We start from the raw sequence: 17,662 nt of genomic DNA on the forward strand, positions 1-17,662 counted from the left end.
AACATACACAAAAATTCCAAGCAATTTTTGGTTAAGGTGGTTAAGGTCTTATATATTGAATTTATATTTTATATATATTCTATGGTCGGGATCTCGACTAAAACCTTTCCGACTAGTTTTACTTTAAAATTTTTAGAAAACTCAAAACATTTTGATACAATTTGTATAATATGTTTTGAACCCTACTATACGGTGTTGTTGTCTTCTTGTCTTCAACAACCTGACCATATTTGGATGAAATCGCATAACTATATCATATAGCTGACATAGGAGGAATCGGTTAAGCATCAGCCACTAATATGAAAAATGTTGTTTTGTGTATTGTTGGGTTGTGTATCTGGTATTGCTTCCTATCTCATATAGCTGTCTCATATAGGAACGATCTGTCAACATTAAGTATTAAGAACTTTTTTATTTGTTAAGATACAGGGGTAGTCATTTTGGCATCAATGGCCGGTCTTTTTTGATTTTTTTTTATGTGATGATCTCAGAAAAATTTTGTATGAAAGCGAGGAAAAAGTGGCTAAAATAGTCATTTTTAGCAATCACAATTTTTGCAGTAACTATTAGAATTGTTTGGAGAAACTTTTTGCATCAAAACATTTTTTGTTTAAGCCCTAGAAAAAAGTCAAAAAAGAAGATTTTCACATAAATTCAAAATTTTCAAAGGGTACTTAATGGGTTAAGGAAAGTTTTGTATCATTTAAACGAAATTTTAAAGACCTTTCCCTTGATGCCAAAATGTATATGAAGTAAGAATAAATTGTAAGTAGGTTTAACTTTACTTTTGTGTAAATACTTTTGACTTCCCCTGAATTTCAACCAAACTCATTATTGTGTGTTCTATTAAGTCTTATATGTACATATTCACCAATATCTGTTAATTGATATTATTGATTTTATGAACTCTTGTAATATTGCACACCTTTCAGTACAAATACAAACAAAAATAACAACATAAGCGGCTGCAGTGTATGCAATTTCACAAGCACAGCAGCTGCTGGCAGCAGTAGAAGACCAGAAGACAGCAGCATTACGACAGTTGAGACTTCGACAACGAAAACATCCACATCCACAGAGAGCCCATTACTCAACAGCAGCACTGGTCAAACAGTGGCAGCCACTCCCTCTACGCCCAAAATCAACACGGATTGGCTGTCCGATGAGTTACAAAAGGCTCCGTTTACACTGCAAAACGCTAAAAAGGAGGACGAGCTACATCGTGCCGAGACCGATCATCGTTCGCGCAAGTCCAAAGTGCTTTCAGCAGAATACAAGCACATAAATCGTTACATCAATTTCTCCAGCGATACCAAGAGTCTGTTAACCCGCTCAGCATCAGCGACACCCAGCGTTTCAGGTTATAATCCAGATGAAGGGAATATATCTTCCGAGGCGCTAGCCATTCAAGTGAGCAGAGACAAAAGGGTAAAATTACATATGTAATCAGGGACTGTAATTATTATAAGTTTTATTAAAAAATTATATCATGATCATTATTTTTAATTATTACTATTTTAATTATAAAATAATTAACTTTGAGTTATACCTTAAAACCTAAACAATCATTTGGGGTGTTCACTTAACCCTGGCATCCTTGCAGATGGCACAAGTGCCCAAACGTGATTATCGCTTTACGGATTGAAATTCGTTAAATATAAGAGAAACCCGGCCTGTATATTTCTAGTCAGTAAACAAAATCAGAGATTGAAATCCATTTGAAACTTAAAAAGAAATGTAAAAATCTTTTCAGACAAAAAAATATATTTACATAATTTTTAATTTTTGTATTTAATATTATTATATCATTATTTAAAAGAAGTCGAATACATTATTTATTCAGTTTTACAAAATAAAAAAATTATGTTTATTGTTTAAGTTATATAGTATAACTCAAAGTTATAAAAATCGTAAATTTCAAGATCATGGTGAATTTGTATAGATTACCCTTAAAGAAAAATATTGGTATATTTCACGCTAATTTAACGTTACTATAAGTTAATTATTATTAACTTATTGCACAAAACAACAACAAAAATAGGCAATTTTGTATGGAAACTTCAAGGATTTAAAAAAAAAAACAAGTTTAGTCCCCAATCTAATTTTTTTGCTAAATTCATGATAAAATTCATGATAATGATTTGGAGTTGGCCCAGCAAAATATATCTTTACCCATAATAGATATTTACCAAAAAACTAAATTATCATTGGTCGCATTCACCAGAAAACATGCTCGCTGATCAAGTAGCACAAAAATTGTATGCTACTGATACTTCCTGGTGAGCGGTTTGATACATTTTTCTGTCAACAGCTGATAATCGAACTATCGATAGTAAAGTTTGTAAGCAGCGCAGATAGGAAATTAAATTAAAAGTATCTAATAAATTAAAAAAAATTATTTGTTATTGAAAAACTGGTGCTGCAGTTGCACATTGATAACAAAGAAAACATTCGATAAACATTTCATGTATTTCGATAAAAATTTCTGATGGGAGCAGAAAAGTAGCACAAAGTAGCAGCTTTTTATTATGATACATGCTCAGGTATCATGGTACCCAAATTTTGGTATCATGATAAGGTATCAGTCCCGTTCAGTAGAAGTATCATAGGTATCACAAAAATTATCAGGGAGCAAACGTGCCTGGTGAACGCGACCATTATTTACCGTTTCTGCGTGTAACACATCATTGATAACTATTGTATGTATTTTTACAGCAGAGCTATTTCTTGGATGCAGGCACCATATCGGCCTTGTGCTTTACTGTCTTCGGCATCTGCTGTACCGTGGGCACCATTGGCATTGTCCTGTATCGGCGGCGGTATCTAAATAAACCGCAGGCGCTTAGCGAGCCCGACTCGAGCGTTTACATCGACGATAGTACGATGCGTGTAAGTGTAAGGATTCGTTGACCAGTAGCCTATGGGCACAATTCAATAAATTATCTGTATTTTTTAACATTACCTATCTTTTTATTTAAGGATAACTCGGATGAGATGTACAGCCTGGATAACGACTCGTTTCTTAACTCGCTTGAGGCAATGACAATACAGAACTACTGGACAGACACTGTCAAACATACAAAGCTTTAATTTCTAACGTCTGTTGTGAAAGGTTTCCATTCTTCCCGCCCTCTACCTCCACTATCTCCCGTAACCCTAGCGCTTCTTCCCGCATCTAACTACATAACTAGCTTAACCCAACTGACATGGAGAGCACACAGCAAACACATCATAATCATTAAGGAGGCGCCGAATTGTGCGATTATCAATTAAGTAAGGCCCTTGGTAGGTTCAGCGCATGTATTTACTAATAATAGGCATTTGTGCAGCTCAATGGATATGTATGTAACCGAACGTGTAAACTAGATTAAGCAAAACAACCAAAATTATGTTTAGTATAGTATAAATTATAATTTAAGTGCGCAATGTTATTTATTAGTTGTAACTGTTGACACTGTCTGCCTTTAATCGCCAATTTCGATACAATTGTTCGATAAGTTCGATTAAACTTCTTACCAAAGTAACCGAATGAACGTTCAGCTTTTTTGTTCAGTCCCATTATCGTTCATTACAATTCGTTCGTCTAGACCGCGATTAAGTTGTATCACTAAGCAAATAACCTGTATAGAAGTCATCCCATACAACTGAAAGTGTCTCAGCTAAAAGCATGACGGGGCGTCCACTGGGTAATTTTTCGGTGGACGTGTCGTCTGAGGAAAATTATGTTTAGTATAGTATAAATTATAATTTAAGTGCGCAATGTTATTTATTAGTTTTAACTGTTGACACTGTCTGCCTTTAATCGCCAATTTCGATACAATTGTTCGATAAGTTCGATTAAACTTCTTACCAAAGTGAACGAATGAACGTTCAGCTTTTCTGTTCAGTCCCATTATCGTTCATTACAATTCGTTCGTCTAGACCGCGATTAAGTTGTATCACTAAGCAAATAACCTGTATAGATGTCATCCCATACAACTGAAAGTGTCTCAGCTAAAAGCATGACGGGGCGTCCACTGGGTAATTTTTCGGTGGACGTGTCGTCTAAAGGAAACTATTTTTGGTTTTGAAACGAAACACAAGACATGCGTGCTATGAAATACCCTTCAGCTATAAAAAATTATTGTCTTTAATATTTTAGAAAGAAAAACACCGTAAATCTTATAAAATTGTAAATGTAGATAATAAAAAAAATGTGATGTGTTTGTGCTTGAAATTTCATCATTAAAAAATTTATTTGTACAGGGTATTAGAGTTTACATACAAATTTTAAAGGGAAGCAACTTATAAACAAAGCGATGTTGTCAATTCTCTCAGCAGCCCATACATATGCACACACTAATTGTAAGATGAGCCTGCGCGCCCAAATACATCTCTGTCTGGCTACATAAGGACACGTATGTGCAAAGAGTGCGACATATGAATATTTTCATTTTGTACGACTTTTCGACGCGCGCTGCTTGCGCACTATGGGGATTTTGAGCAGTTTTATGAAATTAATTAATAACTTGTAAACTGCGCAAGATATTCTGATATTGTATTTTTTAGTATTGCCATTTAGCAAAAAAAAAAAAATGATTTTAAGCTTTATTTTATTAAATACAATATATTTGAATAATATATGATAATAGTTAAATAATTTAAAATTTATTTTATCTCTAGTTTTTACACAGCTAGGCTCAAAGATAAAAAAAAAATTTTACATTTACAGCAGAATATCACCACATCAACCACCAACATAAATGCAGAAAGTTTTAACATAATTTTATTTTAAAAAAGGTTATTAAATGGCAATACTAAAAAATACAATATCAGAATATCTTGCACATTTAACAAGTTATTAATTAATTTCATAAAACTGCTCTAAATCCCCATAGTGCTCTGTTAGCGCGCAAGCAGCGCGCGTCGAAAAGTCGTACTCTGTCGCTCTCTTTGCACATGCGTGCCCTTATGTAGCCAGACAGAGATGTATTTGGGCGCGCAGGCTCATCTCTATGTATGCGTGCATCTTACAATTAGTGTGTGCATTTGTATGGGCTGCTGAGAGAATTGACAACATCGCTTTCTTTATAAGTTGCTCCCCTTTAAAATTTGTATGTAAACTCTAATACCCTGTACAAATAAATTTTTTAATGAAGAAATTTCAAGAACAAACACATCAAATTTTTTTTATTATCTACATTTACAAATTTATAAGATTTACGGTGTTTTTCTTTATAAAATATTAAAGACAATAGTTTTTTATAGCTGAAGTGTATTTCATAGCACGCAAGTTTTGGGTTTCGCTTGCTCTGCCAGCAACGAGGCTGGCCAGCCAACTCAATCTAAACCAAAAATAATTTCCCTCAGAGCACGTCCACCGAAAAATTACCCAGTGGAAGCCTCGTCATGCTGTTAGCTGAGACACTTTCAGTTGTATGGGATGACTTCTCTCAAAATAAGCATATGAAGAAAATTTTATTTATTATGTTTTATATTTATATTTTTGTTATCATTGGAATATTTAAATATTCTTAAAAAATTTGATACAATTATAGATTCTATGGTTATTTTTATTTAAAATCCATTGATGTATAATCCTATTGTAAAATATAGCGACAGTATGTTTTAAGCTTGCGAACGAATGATATTAGAATTGAACAAAACAGCTAAACAATTTGATAAATTCCTTCGTTCATCAAAAATTGAGTTACGATGAACACCTCTACACCACAATAGATGAAGGCAACTTCGATTACGATTTCCGATTGTGTCGAAAATTAAAAAAATTGTATATGTATACTTTACCATACTTAACATTCCGTTACATTGTAAATCTCTATACTCATTTATCGACTAGAAGTATTAAATAAGTTTGCTTTACTTTAACATTATATAATTCTACTTATTAATGTATGTATTATTATTTATGCAATTTAATTTTAAATGTTGATTATTTTCGAAATAATTTAGATTTTTTTTGTATTGTTTTACATAGTACAAGTCGTAAATAATTTGTGTCTGTCCAAAAATTAAACGCAATCATTCCTTCCAGTTAGACATATAGTAAAACTTAATACGAAAATATTGTATAAAAAATAAATCAAACATACAACAATTACAAGTTAACACAATATTAACTGGTTACTGCCACAAGTCTTTGTCAATTATGACCATCGAAATTGTTATGACGTAAATAAACTGTTTTGCCAGACATTGCATGATCTCTCCCTATCCTTAAACGTTTATAGTGGTAAATATAAACAAAATTTTTAACAAACTATACTCAAGACTATTTAGTTTTAAATTACAAGTGCTGATTTATTATATCGAATTGTGGTTCCTATAAGTTTCCTTTTGAACTACATGCAACAAAATTTGCAAAAAGTTCTACCCGTAAGCACTAAGCAAATAACCTAAAGAGTTTTCATTTCATACCGGTGTAAATTACTATGCACTTTAAACAAGGGACGGTTCTTTTGCTTGTGTCCATAGAAATTTATGCTTATATATAGGCATTTCCACAGAAATGTCAACCAGAGCCAAGATCTAAAAACTTGTTAGAAACTCACGTCTTGCGAAATTTTCTTCCAGAAACATTTTCAATTTATTTATTTAAACAATTTACATATGAATTAGTTCACTTATATGAGTATACCGACAGCATCTTTGACTAAATTCAGTTTTTCTATATTTTTGACCATTTTCTTAACAAAATGGAGGTTATGTATCAAAACGAATATTTGACGAAATATCTCTTTCAACAAAATATTAATTAAAATGCAAAGAAAACATATTTATTTAGATAATGAAGCTAGTTAATGACTAAAGAAGTTATAATATATATCATATAAAGTCAAAAGATAACATATGGAAGAAACCGTACGTTAGTGACCGGTACTTTATTCAATTTAAAAAAAAACCAACAGAGATAATTTCTTGTGTTAATACTCAATAGAAAGCTACATTATTCCTTTTTAACGAAAATTAATCGCTTAAGAATATTCTGTTCCAATTCGCAGACTTGTGCATTTTACTAGAATAAGCCAAAGTCAACTTCTATTTGGGGTACGCCAGTGACCACATGTATATTGCTATTATTATAAAAAACTAAAACATGGTGAACTTTATCCTTTACACTAAACATAAAACTAAATATATGCTATCGAATCGCAATATAAAAAAGGTGGGGAAAATTATAGTTTTCTCTTAATTTTTTAACATTAAAAGCGTACGTACGTTAGTGACCCGTAGAGATGACTTTTTATGCTGCAGCTTTGAACAGTTCATTTCGAAATTTAATTTAAATCTTAATTAGTTTTATTATATTTAAATTGTACTTAGGACAGAAAAGTTATTATCGCTGAATGTCAACTACTCATATGGAAAAATGCTGCTTGCTGAGTCTGAACTCCATATAAAAAAACAGTGGCGAAACTCAAGATAAATTATTTCGCTTGAGTTTCGATGGTGCGATGAAACGGAGTTGGCAGATAAGGTGCCGAGCCTTTCAACACTGGGCAACAGCTAATATTTCTGACGATTGAAAAATATATGTCATGTTCAACATTTTAACAGTTTAAGCTAAGTATGGACATAAGATTTGACACAAGCGAAGGAAAAGTGCTCAATATTCAGCTGTCGGCGAGCGAATGTCAGTGTTGCCAACGCAACACACAAAAATAACCAATATTATGATGGTAACTCTGTTGCGACAGTTGTGCTTTGTTTACATTTTCAAAAACGCACAACTGATTAGATTACATTGAGGAGGCGTAGGGAATGGAAAATCACGAAAGTGTAGGATATTTAGATATTTAGTTCAAGTAGGACGAATATGCAAAGACATATAAAAGTTATGTGTGTATTTTTCTATTTTGTCAAAAGAAAATTAATAATTTATATAATTTGGTCTTGCAGATTGTTTCAGTTTTAGCTAATATTCTTGAAATTGTGTCCTGGTTGAAAAACACAAGACTTCTTTGTTTTGTTTTCAAATGGATAACGGCCATTTTTAGCTTGTCAGTCGTAATATGTTCCATATTTTCGCAGTCACCCGAGCTAAAACCTAGCAATGTTGAAAAACGACTATTTCTTGATCTGGCAACTCTGTGTTATCCGTTCTCCGAACAAACCACCTAAAACGCTGGCTAAATTTCTGTCTAACTAATTTAGCTTTTATCTTATGTCCATACCTAGCCTTATCAAAGAAATTTCAGCTGTTTGTTGTCTACAGAAAATAAAAGAAAAATAACAAAAAAATTGCGTGTGCTGAATAAAAAAAAGGGCGACTGGACTGGACAAGATAAAATTAATTAAAGAAGTCGAAAAGTCCCCTTTATTGTACGATATAATTGAAAAAAGCATTGCTATGCCATTTTTTTGGATTGACTCAATTTGCGCGAAGCCTACGCTCCTTCTATTCTTCTTCGATGTTGGCTGCTTATAAAATGATAAAAATGCATAGCTGACGCACCAATGTGACATTTCAACATATTCTTACGTTTTGGTGTTGCGTTTGTCACACTATATTTCGATGGTCAGCATCAAAATATACATATGCCACTTTTTCTTCACTCTGCCCAAAAAGTATTTTTCAGTGGTGAGTTTCTAGCTAAACTCTGAACACTTCGATGTTCGATTGATAAATTATTGTTTAAATATTTGTTTTTTTGTTTTGAATTATTTTTTCTCTCAGAGAGCGAGTTGAGTATGTGCCGCCTCACCACATCGGACGACGTCACCATATTATAAATTCACCTTGGACCCTTGTGATTTTAAGATAGAGAATGTTAGAAGCTTAAGTATATTTTAGGTAGATGGATATGGCAGCTAAGAAAGCGCTATTAATAATAATGCTTGTGTAAATGTCTATAATGCCGGTCTTATCTCAAAAAAGAAAAAGAAAAAAACCCCAAGTAATTTCAAAGATTTTTAAAAAATAATCTAAGTGAGACCCCAATCTTATTTTTACTGGTAAATTCATCATAAATCACCCCCTATTTGGGGTTTTTTATTTTTCTTTTTTGAGAGAAGACCGGCATTATGGATAATTGCCTTAAAAAGTCTTAGAAAAATGGCTTTCACTTTTTTATCATTTGGTGTTTTTGTGCCTTTTTTTAAATTCACGAAATCAATATCAAATCAGTATGCAAAAAGGTCGTTCCTAAAACTGAGTCAGATTTGCTAAAATATGATAAAAACCAAATCTGAATCTGTTTCAGGAATACCTCATTGAGATAAAATTGTCGTTATTTGCTTTGACGACGATAGCGAAACAAGTAGCAAGGAAAGAAAGGTTGAGGGCATCTATCGATATGTGCAACTCAAAATACAATGTTCGATATATCGATAGCACCATCGATAGAATTGCAGTTCTAAACAACACTACTAATATCACACTGCATTGCATTCGAACGAAAACATAAAAACAAAAGTAGTTTAGTGCACTTGTATACAAATATCGTGTGTATAACATAATAATAATAATTAAATATAAAATTAAATGTGCAGTTGGACCAAGAGCGTACGGTAGATTTTTATTTTATAAACGGTAAGGAGCGAAGGCCAAAGCTGTGATGGCTTTGGCGTCGACATGTTCGCATGTAGCGCTTTCGACGACATTTTTATTTTGTAGTATTCTTGCTTCTGTTTCGATTCTAGCATTTCAGCAGAATTCCAGGCTCCCCAGAGGAGACCAGACATCAATGTCGTACTTTGGCGTCTATATACCTCCATCCAAAGCGGGATTTGAGGGCACAACAGCGCAGTGTGCAGGGTCAATAGCCGCCGATAATATAAAAATTGTGCCTGTCAGTGGAGCGAATGATTCAAATGCGACAAAATATGAGGATCCTGAATACCCTCGTAAGTTAACCATCTAGCAGTGAAAGTTCTTCCAAATTTGCTCATATTCATACATACATATGTATATACATACACATACATGTCATGTATACACGGTTTTCGTGCCGTAATGTAATAAAAGCGCGCGATATAAGGAACTACGACACAAAAAGGGAACGCATCGTTTCGTTCCATTTGTTGCGCATCTCAGTTGCTATTTATATATATTACCATGAACCAGGCAACATAGAAACTCTGTGCAAAAGTACAATAAATTAAAATTAAATAAATAGCAGAAGAAAGTGTGACAGATTGTATACAGTGGTTTCCAGCTTATTTGTCCCACTATTTTTACATTTGACAAATTTTACTTTAACATAGTCCAAATGTTTTTATTTTATATTTATATAGTATGTATATATTATCTGGGCAGTACAAGATTTAGAAAATCTTGATTATAACAAAATCCTATGTTGCTTCTATATATACACACTAAACTCTTGATTATTCGTTACAATTAATATTCTGGTATGACCTTGCTTTATAATCCTGGTAAATTTATTGGGTTATGTCTAAGTTCAGCTATGCAAAAAAATAAATAAAAAAAGAAATAAGTTTAAAGTTGTTCCTTACATTTTATATGAACAAAACCAGTAATTCAGGTTATTTTGACTCATTTGCACTCTAGATGTTATGAGAATGCGGCATCTGGCGATTAGAATTTTCTTTCAGATATTTTCTTCATCTTGTCACAATTCTTCAGCATTTAAGGTAACTAGCATCTCTGACTTCTTTGTTACCATGTATCCATAAGATCTCCATTGCATTAGGGTCTTTTACGGATCTTCACGTGCAGAACATTCGCTAAAGTCTTTAAGAATGGACGGAAAACGAATCATCTGTCCCTTAGCTTCGCTTATGATCTGACTTTTCCCGTTTTTAAGTTCGAATACGAGTGTTAGGCGTAACTTCAGTCATCGATCATTCTATGTCAGCAACTTGCCAGTTTTTAAGCCCATTTTTGAATATTTGCCAACATGCTCGTTTAAGGCTCTCTGTTTGATTCCCTAGGTAACCGCACACTTTGCACGGTCGTCATCAGTGTAATAACATTCTTTCCTCTCTTTTTACGGGCTTCGTTCGTGTGTGTTGTTTCGCACACAAACACAATGCCGAAATGTTTCGTCGTTTGTTTTGCTTTTTACATTTCTTACGCATTCGCTTTCGCCTTATTCGCACAGATGGCGTGATGACTACACAGCCAGATGGGGTGACAACTACTGGCAGTCTCTCTTTGTCATTCATTCAGTCATTTACTTTACCTTTACACAGTAATAAAGTCGTCAAATCTTTACAGCCGATTCGCCGCTCTGGTTGATATTTACCGAAAAGTCGAAGGCACTGGACGTGCTGCGCAATTACAAGGATGCACGTCTGCGCGAGTTTCCAAATCGCGAGCAGGCTGAAAGCTACGTACAGTTTGGCTTTGAGAGCATCGAGTCATTGAAGCGTTTCGGCAAAGCCAAACCAGTCAGCAGTAAGTACTTTATATTTGTATTAATATTAATTTGTTTATACAATTATATATCATTGAATTTATTTTGCAGAGCCTGTACAATTGCCTACGGTGATTGGTGTTGGATTTAAGACATCTTCTGGCGGCTCAGACAGTCCGTTTTCCTCGTCACCCACTAACAGCGCCAGTAGCTCGCCCTGTTCCACAGTAACTTTGTCCAATATGATTATTTCTATGCCAAACAGCAGCAGCACTAGCAGCTGTGTCGTCACTGTAGGCAGTGGCAACGCAGTTGGAAGTGCCAGTAGCTCTCTAAGTGCAGAGCGCCCACCGTTTCGGGCGCCGACCAAGCAGGAGCTCGTTGAGTTTCGGAAACAAATTGAGGCCGGAAATTATGAGCGAGTCAAACGCATTGTTTGGGATAATCCACGGTTCCTTATCAGCAGTGGTGACACACCCACCAGCCTGAAGGAGGGATATCGCTATAATGCTATGCACATATGTGCCCAAGGCAATCAAGCCCTTGTCGCAGAGCTTATATTAAAAATAATCTCAGATCGCGACTTCACTCAGCTGTATGCCGGCAAGAAGAGTAGTGGCGAGATGTGCGCTGCCATGAATGAGAATCTGCTCGATTACTATCTTAACATGCCTGACAAGGGTCGCGGGGAGACTCCGTTGCATTTTGCCGTTAAAAACGGTCATATTGCTATAGTTCAAGTTCTTACTTCCTATCCGCAATGCAAATCCCTGAAAAATACTGAGGGCATGTATCCCAAAGATGTAAGTATCCCATTAACCAGTTAGCTGCTCTAGCTTGCAGGTCCCATAGACCTGACAAATTTGATTTTTTTTTCGGTTAGTTTGCATTTCTGGAACACTACTGCATACAAATTTTGGACACCACTGACATATAGGCATATCGAGTATCTCAAACGCAACATTCGTACGACATACAAATTAAAATTTGTCTTGTTTTTATACCCGTTACTTTATTTTGTGTTCGTCGGGATAGCCGAGTCGATTTAGCGATATATGTATATTGTATTGACAATGTTTTCTTGTTATAATGGTCGCATTCGCCAGAAAACATGCTCCCTGATCAAATATCACACAAATTTTATGCTACTGATACTTCCTGGAGAACGCTTTAATACATTTTTCTGCCAACACCTGATAATAAATTATCGATAATAAAAGTTATGAACAGCGCAGATAGTAAATTACATTAAAACTATCTAATAAATTAAAATAAATTATTTGTTATTGAAAAACTGCTGCTGCTGTTGCACATTGAGGACAAAGAAAATTTTCTATAAACATTTCATGTATTTCGATAAGAAAATCTGACGGGAGCAGAAAAGTAGTACAAAGTAGCAGTCTTTTATTATGATACATGCTCAGGTACACAAAATTTGGTATCATGATACGGTATCACTGCCGTTCACCAGAAGTATCATAGGTATCACAAAAATTATCAGCGAGCAAACCTGTCTGGTGAATGCAACCATTGCTATATTTTTAAGATTCTTAAAACAACACTTTTAATTTTTTTGTGGAACCGAAAACAATTCCTTATTTCAAAATCGAAACGTACAAAAAGACGGTAACCAATCAAAACCGATATAAACAGATTTTTGATTACCTGTAATACCCAAAGGCGAGCATAACCGAAACCGAAATTTCGGTTTGGTTGATAGGCATAAAACAAAGGCAGAGTAATATTTTACAGAGCATAATTGTTTTTCAACTAGATAATATGTCAGCGAGCACCAAATGCCGGCCCGGATGTATGCAAGAAACTGGAACTGTTGCTGTCAGAGCCACATTATGTGCCTGTTATGCGCGCGGTACACAACGAGCTGCCACCGCATGTTGGACAACCTTTTACGCCTAATGAACCGCCGGTAAAGTAATATACATTGGACTGAAGACTTCAGAATACTTATCGTATGTAAATTTGCAGAACATGCAGTACAAGACCGACGAGAGTGATCGTCTCAATGTAGACCTTACAATCAGTGCTTTGGCTGGCCCAATGCCACGTGAGCAAGCATTTAATTTCTTTCGAAGATGGAAGACACCTCCTCGCATTGGAAGCAATGTGATATCTCCGCTGGCTGGCTCGCCATTCGTCTCGCCCATGAAAACGCCAAGCAACAAGTCATTTGTCAATAAAAGCACGGGCCAAATGTCAACAGGTCGACGCGTCCTTTTTAGCCCCACGACGCCAAACAAGTCACTGAACGAGCCAAACGGCAATCACAAGTCACAGCAAGCTATGTCACTTCAAAATGGTGATATGGAAAATATTGAGAATAACAATAACAACCATTGCGCCTTAAAGGACAACTCAAGTGCACCGAAACGCATGATTGATATACCCTCGACGCCCATACGGCAAATGAGGCCGGATCTGTTTTTGGAATACCGCAGTAGCAATTCGTCACCGCATGTCGATGAATCGCCGGACAGGGCTTTGGATTTTAGCCTTAACGTGTCAAATCTGAATGATAGTTTCCGTGAACGTCATATTAAAAACTCGGACATTGAAAAGGGGCTCGAGGTGGTCGGTCGTCAATTAGCGCGTCAAGAACAATTGGAGTGGCGCGAATATTGGGATTTTCTTGATACTTTCATAGATATTGCTTCGAGTAATGGACTTACACGCCTGGACGGTTATCTATCGGCTCAATTGGAGCAGTCGCAGGCCTCACTGTTGTCCGAAAAATCCGATCAAGTGTGGAGTCTGTCACAAATGCAGCATTATCTTGATCTAATAGCAGATCGTAGTAAAACAAGCAACGCTACAAGTGGTGGTAGCGCCATTACTCAAGTGATGACACCCTATACATGTGTGGAGAAGTCGTTGCAGGTTTTTGCAAAACGCATCACTAAAACCCTTATCAACAACATTGGCAACATGGTATCCATTAACGATATGTTGCTTTCTGAGCTGAAAAGACTGAAATCTTTAATTGTAAGCTTTAAGGATGATACACGCTTTTTTACTGTAGATTTTAGTAAAGTCCACTCGCGTATTGCTCATCTCGTGGCTAGCTATATTGCCCACTCGATGGAGGTCAGCGCCGCCCTGCGATACCAACTAATGCAAATGCTGCGCAAACTGTTACAGCTGAATGGCGATCGTCGAGAGCATTTGCACTGTGTGTGCGCCAGCATGCTACAAATGTTAGAACTGGCGCCAACTGTCCAGTTGCCAGATGCATTGAAGACCGAGGAATTGTGCTCGGCTGCCTGGCAGGTGGAACAGTCCTGCGCCTGTCTATGGGAAGCGAATCTTAGTCGCAAAACCAGTCGACGCAAACGCACTGAATCTTTGCGTGCTCAACTGCAAGATATTAGCAACGCGACCACAACACTGACGGCGACCGCACTCACTTTGCGCAATTCCGTCCCGTCAAATGTTGCGGTCGTTTATCCTACCGCTAAAAATTCCGCATATCGCAGCAGCGATAATCATAGTGATGATGATGATATTGATAGCGACGACGAAATGTTCTTTGTAAGTACACTACGCAATATATTCTCATTACATTTGCCATTAATTTTTTTTATTTTTAAACAGTATGAATGTGGCGGCGGTGACAGTAGCGAGGATGAAGATATATTTCTTACACCGCCTGAGAGTCGCTCGCCAAGGTTGTCTTGCGAATTGGAACCACGTTATGAGCTCTTCATTTTCGGGTTTGTTAAAAAAACTTAATAATGTTATCGTTTGCCTCAGGAATAATTTATTTCTTTCCAGCAAGGAGCCTACAAAGCGCGATTTGGACGTATTGAATGCTATTTTCCATGTGAAAATTGATAAGGATTCATTACCCTTCGTGCATGCCTGGCGAACAGCTATGGAAAACTTTTCCACAGCTGAAATGGATCTGTGAGTAGCTTTTTATCTTATACCCACAGATAATTTAAGTACAACTTTAAAATCAATCAGCCGCTAAATAACAACATTTCAATGCAGTTCTTTTCAGCAGTCTTTATATATTTTGCTTAGACTTCATTGTTATTTTTTTCTTTAAATAACTTATCATTCTAGAAATACAATATCTATTGACAGGTTTCATGTCATAACTTATTACGTACAAGCACTATGAGTGACTATAATGGTCCAATGGTGATTTTTATGTAGCAGTATGCTTATTTCATCATAAGCCTATTTTATTTTACTCGTAATGAGTTTGGTTTCGCGAAATTACAGAAATTAGTTTTCGTCCAACAGCGGGAACTGGTTCCTACTGATTTTAAAAGTCTCTAAATTTAGCCGAATATTGCTGAAAGGATTATTTAATTAAAGACCAAGTTCTGCGCAGTTTATCAGCACATCATTCAATGTTTCGCACGAGCCAACAACACTTATAATATCATCACTAATCTCGAGTGGAGGTTTATCGAGCGGAAAATAAGGTCAATCCAGGGTTATTGATGTTGTTAATATTATAATTTAGCGGCTATCGGACTTTAAAGTTGTACTGTATATAGTTTCTTGAACGTTTATAGCATGATGAAATTATAACAGGTGGTGGCTTCACTTGACGTTGCCTCTTTTTCGGGGCCACGATTGCTCAGTTTGAATGTAAACGTCAACGTGAGCAGTTGTGTGAAAAATGCCCCGTGTGTGTAAAATTTGTCGCTCAAATTCGAGTCGTTTGATTCGTGTTCCAAGAGACATAAAAAAAAAAAATATGGATAAATGCAACAGGAACAATATTAGAAGCCGACTTACAGCGCTCAAAATCAAAATGAGTGAACAGTAAAGAAAGCGAAACAAAACAACTTTTCTATATATCTATCTCTGTCGTCTCTCTCATGTCAAACTCTCATAGTGCTGACAGCAAAATCGTGGCCCCGAAAGAGAGCGAAGCCACCACCTTATTATAATTTCATCATGGTTTCTAGTTTCTTGGTCAGTAAACAAGCCAAGTCGATTAAGTTTTTCCGCCTGTCTGTTTTTTTTTTTCGTCTGCCTGTATGAATGTGTTGATCTGTGTAACTCTAAGAGCTAGAGACTTAAAATTTGGCACATTGCAAACTCACAAAACTCGAACCGGTAAATTGGCTTGCTCGCGACTTTCGACAAAACAACAACAACTTTTGACGCTGCGCGCAAATCATTTATGACCCCCAATAAAACTAAACAACAAACACATAGCAAAAGCTCGAGTTTCGGCTGCGACTCGTACCGTCATAAAAGTGTTAATTTTGCTATGATTTATGACTTTAGCAGCGTCTTGTACACTGTCTTGTACACTGTGTGAAAAAGTAAAGTTGGTTTTGATGCGTTTTGATTTTTACCACATAATAAGCGTTCGACTTGCAAATAAAATTAATTAGAACTTCTTTAAGTGTATAATTGTTTTGGTTTGTCGCGACGCACAGAGTCATAAATGTGTTCATTTTGCTTTAATTTATGACTTCAGAAGTTATGTCTGTTGTAGATGTTGCTTTAGTGCTCACGATTACAAATTTCTTGCCAAACGCAGCTGTAAATTATTAATGTCGTTGCAAGAGTATCAAATCTTTGGCGTGCCGAAGATAACATTTCGTTCTTGTTAATTAAACAAAATCTAATCTAAAGCATTGATATGTACGTTCACAGCTTCCCATCACCGAAAAGTGTGCAGAAAACACACAAGTCGTCATCGTATTTCGCCATTAGCACCACTCCTAAGAACCTAAGCAGCGTTGGCGCTGTTAATAGTAATGCCAGCAGTATTGTAGCCGATAGCGTTTCACTTGCGCATCCAAAACGACTTTTCGCTACGCCAAAACTGAATGCAGTGGCGGCCCGCCGTCACTCTGCAACACCATCGACGCCTCCGAAACCGACACGATTACCAGAGAAAACTACGCCGCTGTGGGACCCGCCAATGGATACCTCGTCACCAATGCCATCGTTAGCAACAGTTGCTGCAGCCACTGTTTCACAGTCATTCCAAACGCCGCTCAACAAAATGCGCGGCCTTTTTAGCAAATACCGTGAGGCGCGCCAGGAATCCACTCCGGCGGCTTTTTCGCTAGATATGATTAATGCCCGCCCCAACAAGTCACTATTAATGGAAGAGAGCGACTGATGATTGAAATTTTGAAGCAGATCAGATGTACTGGGAACTGCCTTTTAATATATAATTTCTTTAATTAACGTGCAAAATCGTGATGTCTACCTGCTTCGAACCCAAACTAAAAAATAAATTACAAAATCAAGGGTATTTATGGAGTTATCATTGTTCTTGTTTAAACTAAAAAAATGAATTTTTAAAAAAATCGAATGCTTAATATTCTTTTTTATATCACATA

The 17,662-nt window shown here is 36.0% G+C and overlaps 2 protein-coding genes across 5 annotated transcripts in view; both read left to right on the top strand.

Moving 5' to 3' along the window:
- LOC117784764 overlaps positions 1–3,630 on the top strand; it is a 38,215-nt gene extending 34,585 nt beyond the window's left edge. The window contains exons 4-6 of one of the 4 annotated variants that reach the window (XM_034622580.1): positions 933–1,428; positions 2,716–2,895; positions 2,980–3,630. In XM_034622580.1, coding sequence (XP_034478471.1) covers positions 933–1,428; positions 2,716–2,895; positions 2,980–3,090 — 787 coding nt within the window. In that variant the 3' untranslated portion in view covers positions 3,091–3,630. The remainder of the gene's footprint in view (positions 1–932; positions 1,429–2,715; positions 2,896–2,979) is intronic. The other 3 variants (XM_034622587.1, XM_034622595.1, XM_034622602.1) reach the window with 3 other exon arrangements.
- Positions 3,631–9,351: 5,721 nt separating this feature from the next.
- On the top strand, positions 9,352–17,611 carry LOC117784735. Its single transcript, XM_034622546.1, has 9 exons — positions 9,352–9,532; positions 9,643–9,846; positions 11,183–11,362; positions 11,433–12,124; positions 13,096–13,248; positions 13,308–14,867; positions 14,931–15,049; positions 15,111–15,242; positions 16,965–17,611. The coding sequence occupies exons 2-9, from the start codon at positions 9,687–9,689 to the stop codon at positions 17,437–17,439; spliced, it is 3,471 nt and encodes a 1,156-aa protein (XP_034478437.1). The 5' UTR covers positions 9,352–9,532; positions 9,643–9,686; the 3' UTR covers positions 17,440–17,611.
- The last annotated feature ends 51 nt before the right edge of the window (positions 17,612–17,662 follow it).

The sequence above is a fragment of the Drosophila innubila genome, chromosome X (assembly GCF_004354385.1).
Source record: "Drosophila innubila isolate TH190305 chromosome X, UK_Dinn_1.0, whole genome shotgun sequence".
Lineage (NCBI taxonomy): Eukaryota > Metazoa > Arthropoda > Insecta > Diptera > Drosophilidae > Drosophila > Drosophila innubila.

Coding starts and splice junctions, on each gene's coding strand:
- LOC117784735 (XM_034622546.1), top strand. CDS start 9,687: ATGTCGTACTTTGGCGTCTATATACCTCCATCCAAAGCGGGATTTGAG. Junction 11,363..11,432: donor CAAAGCCAAACCAGTCAGCA/GTAAGTACTTTA, acceptor TTTATTTTGCAG/AGCCTGTACAATTGCCTACG. Junction 12,125..13,095: donor AGGGCATGTATCCCAAAGAT/GTAAGTATCCCA, acceptor TTTTTCAACTAG/ATAATATGTCAGCGAGCACC.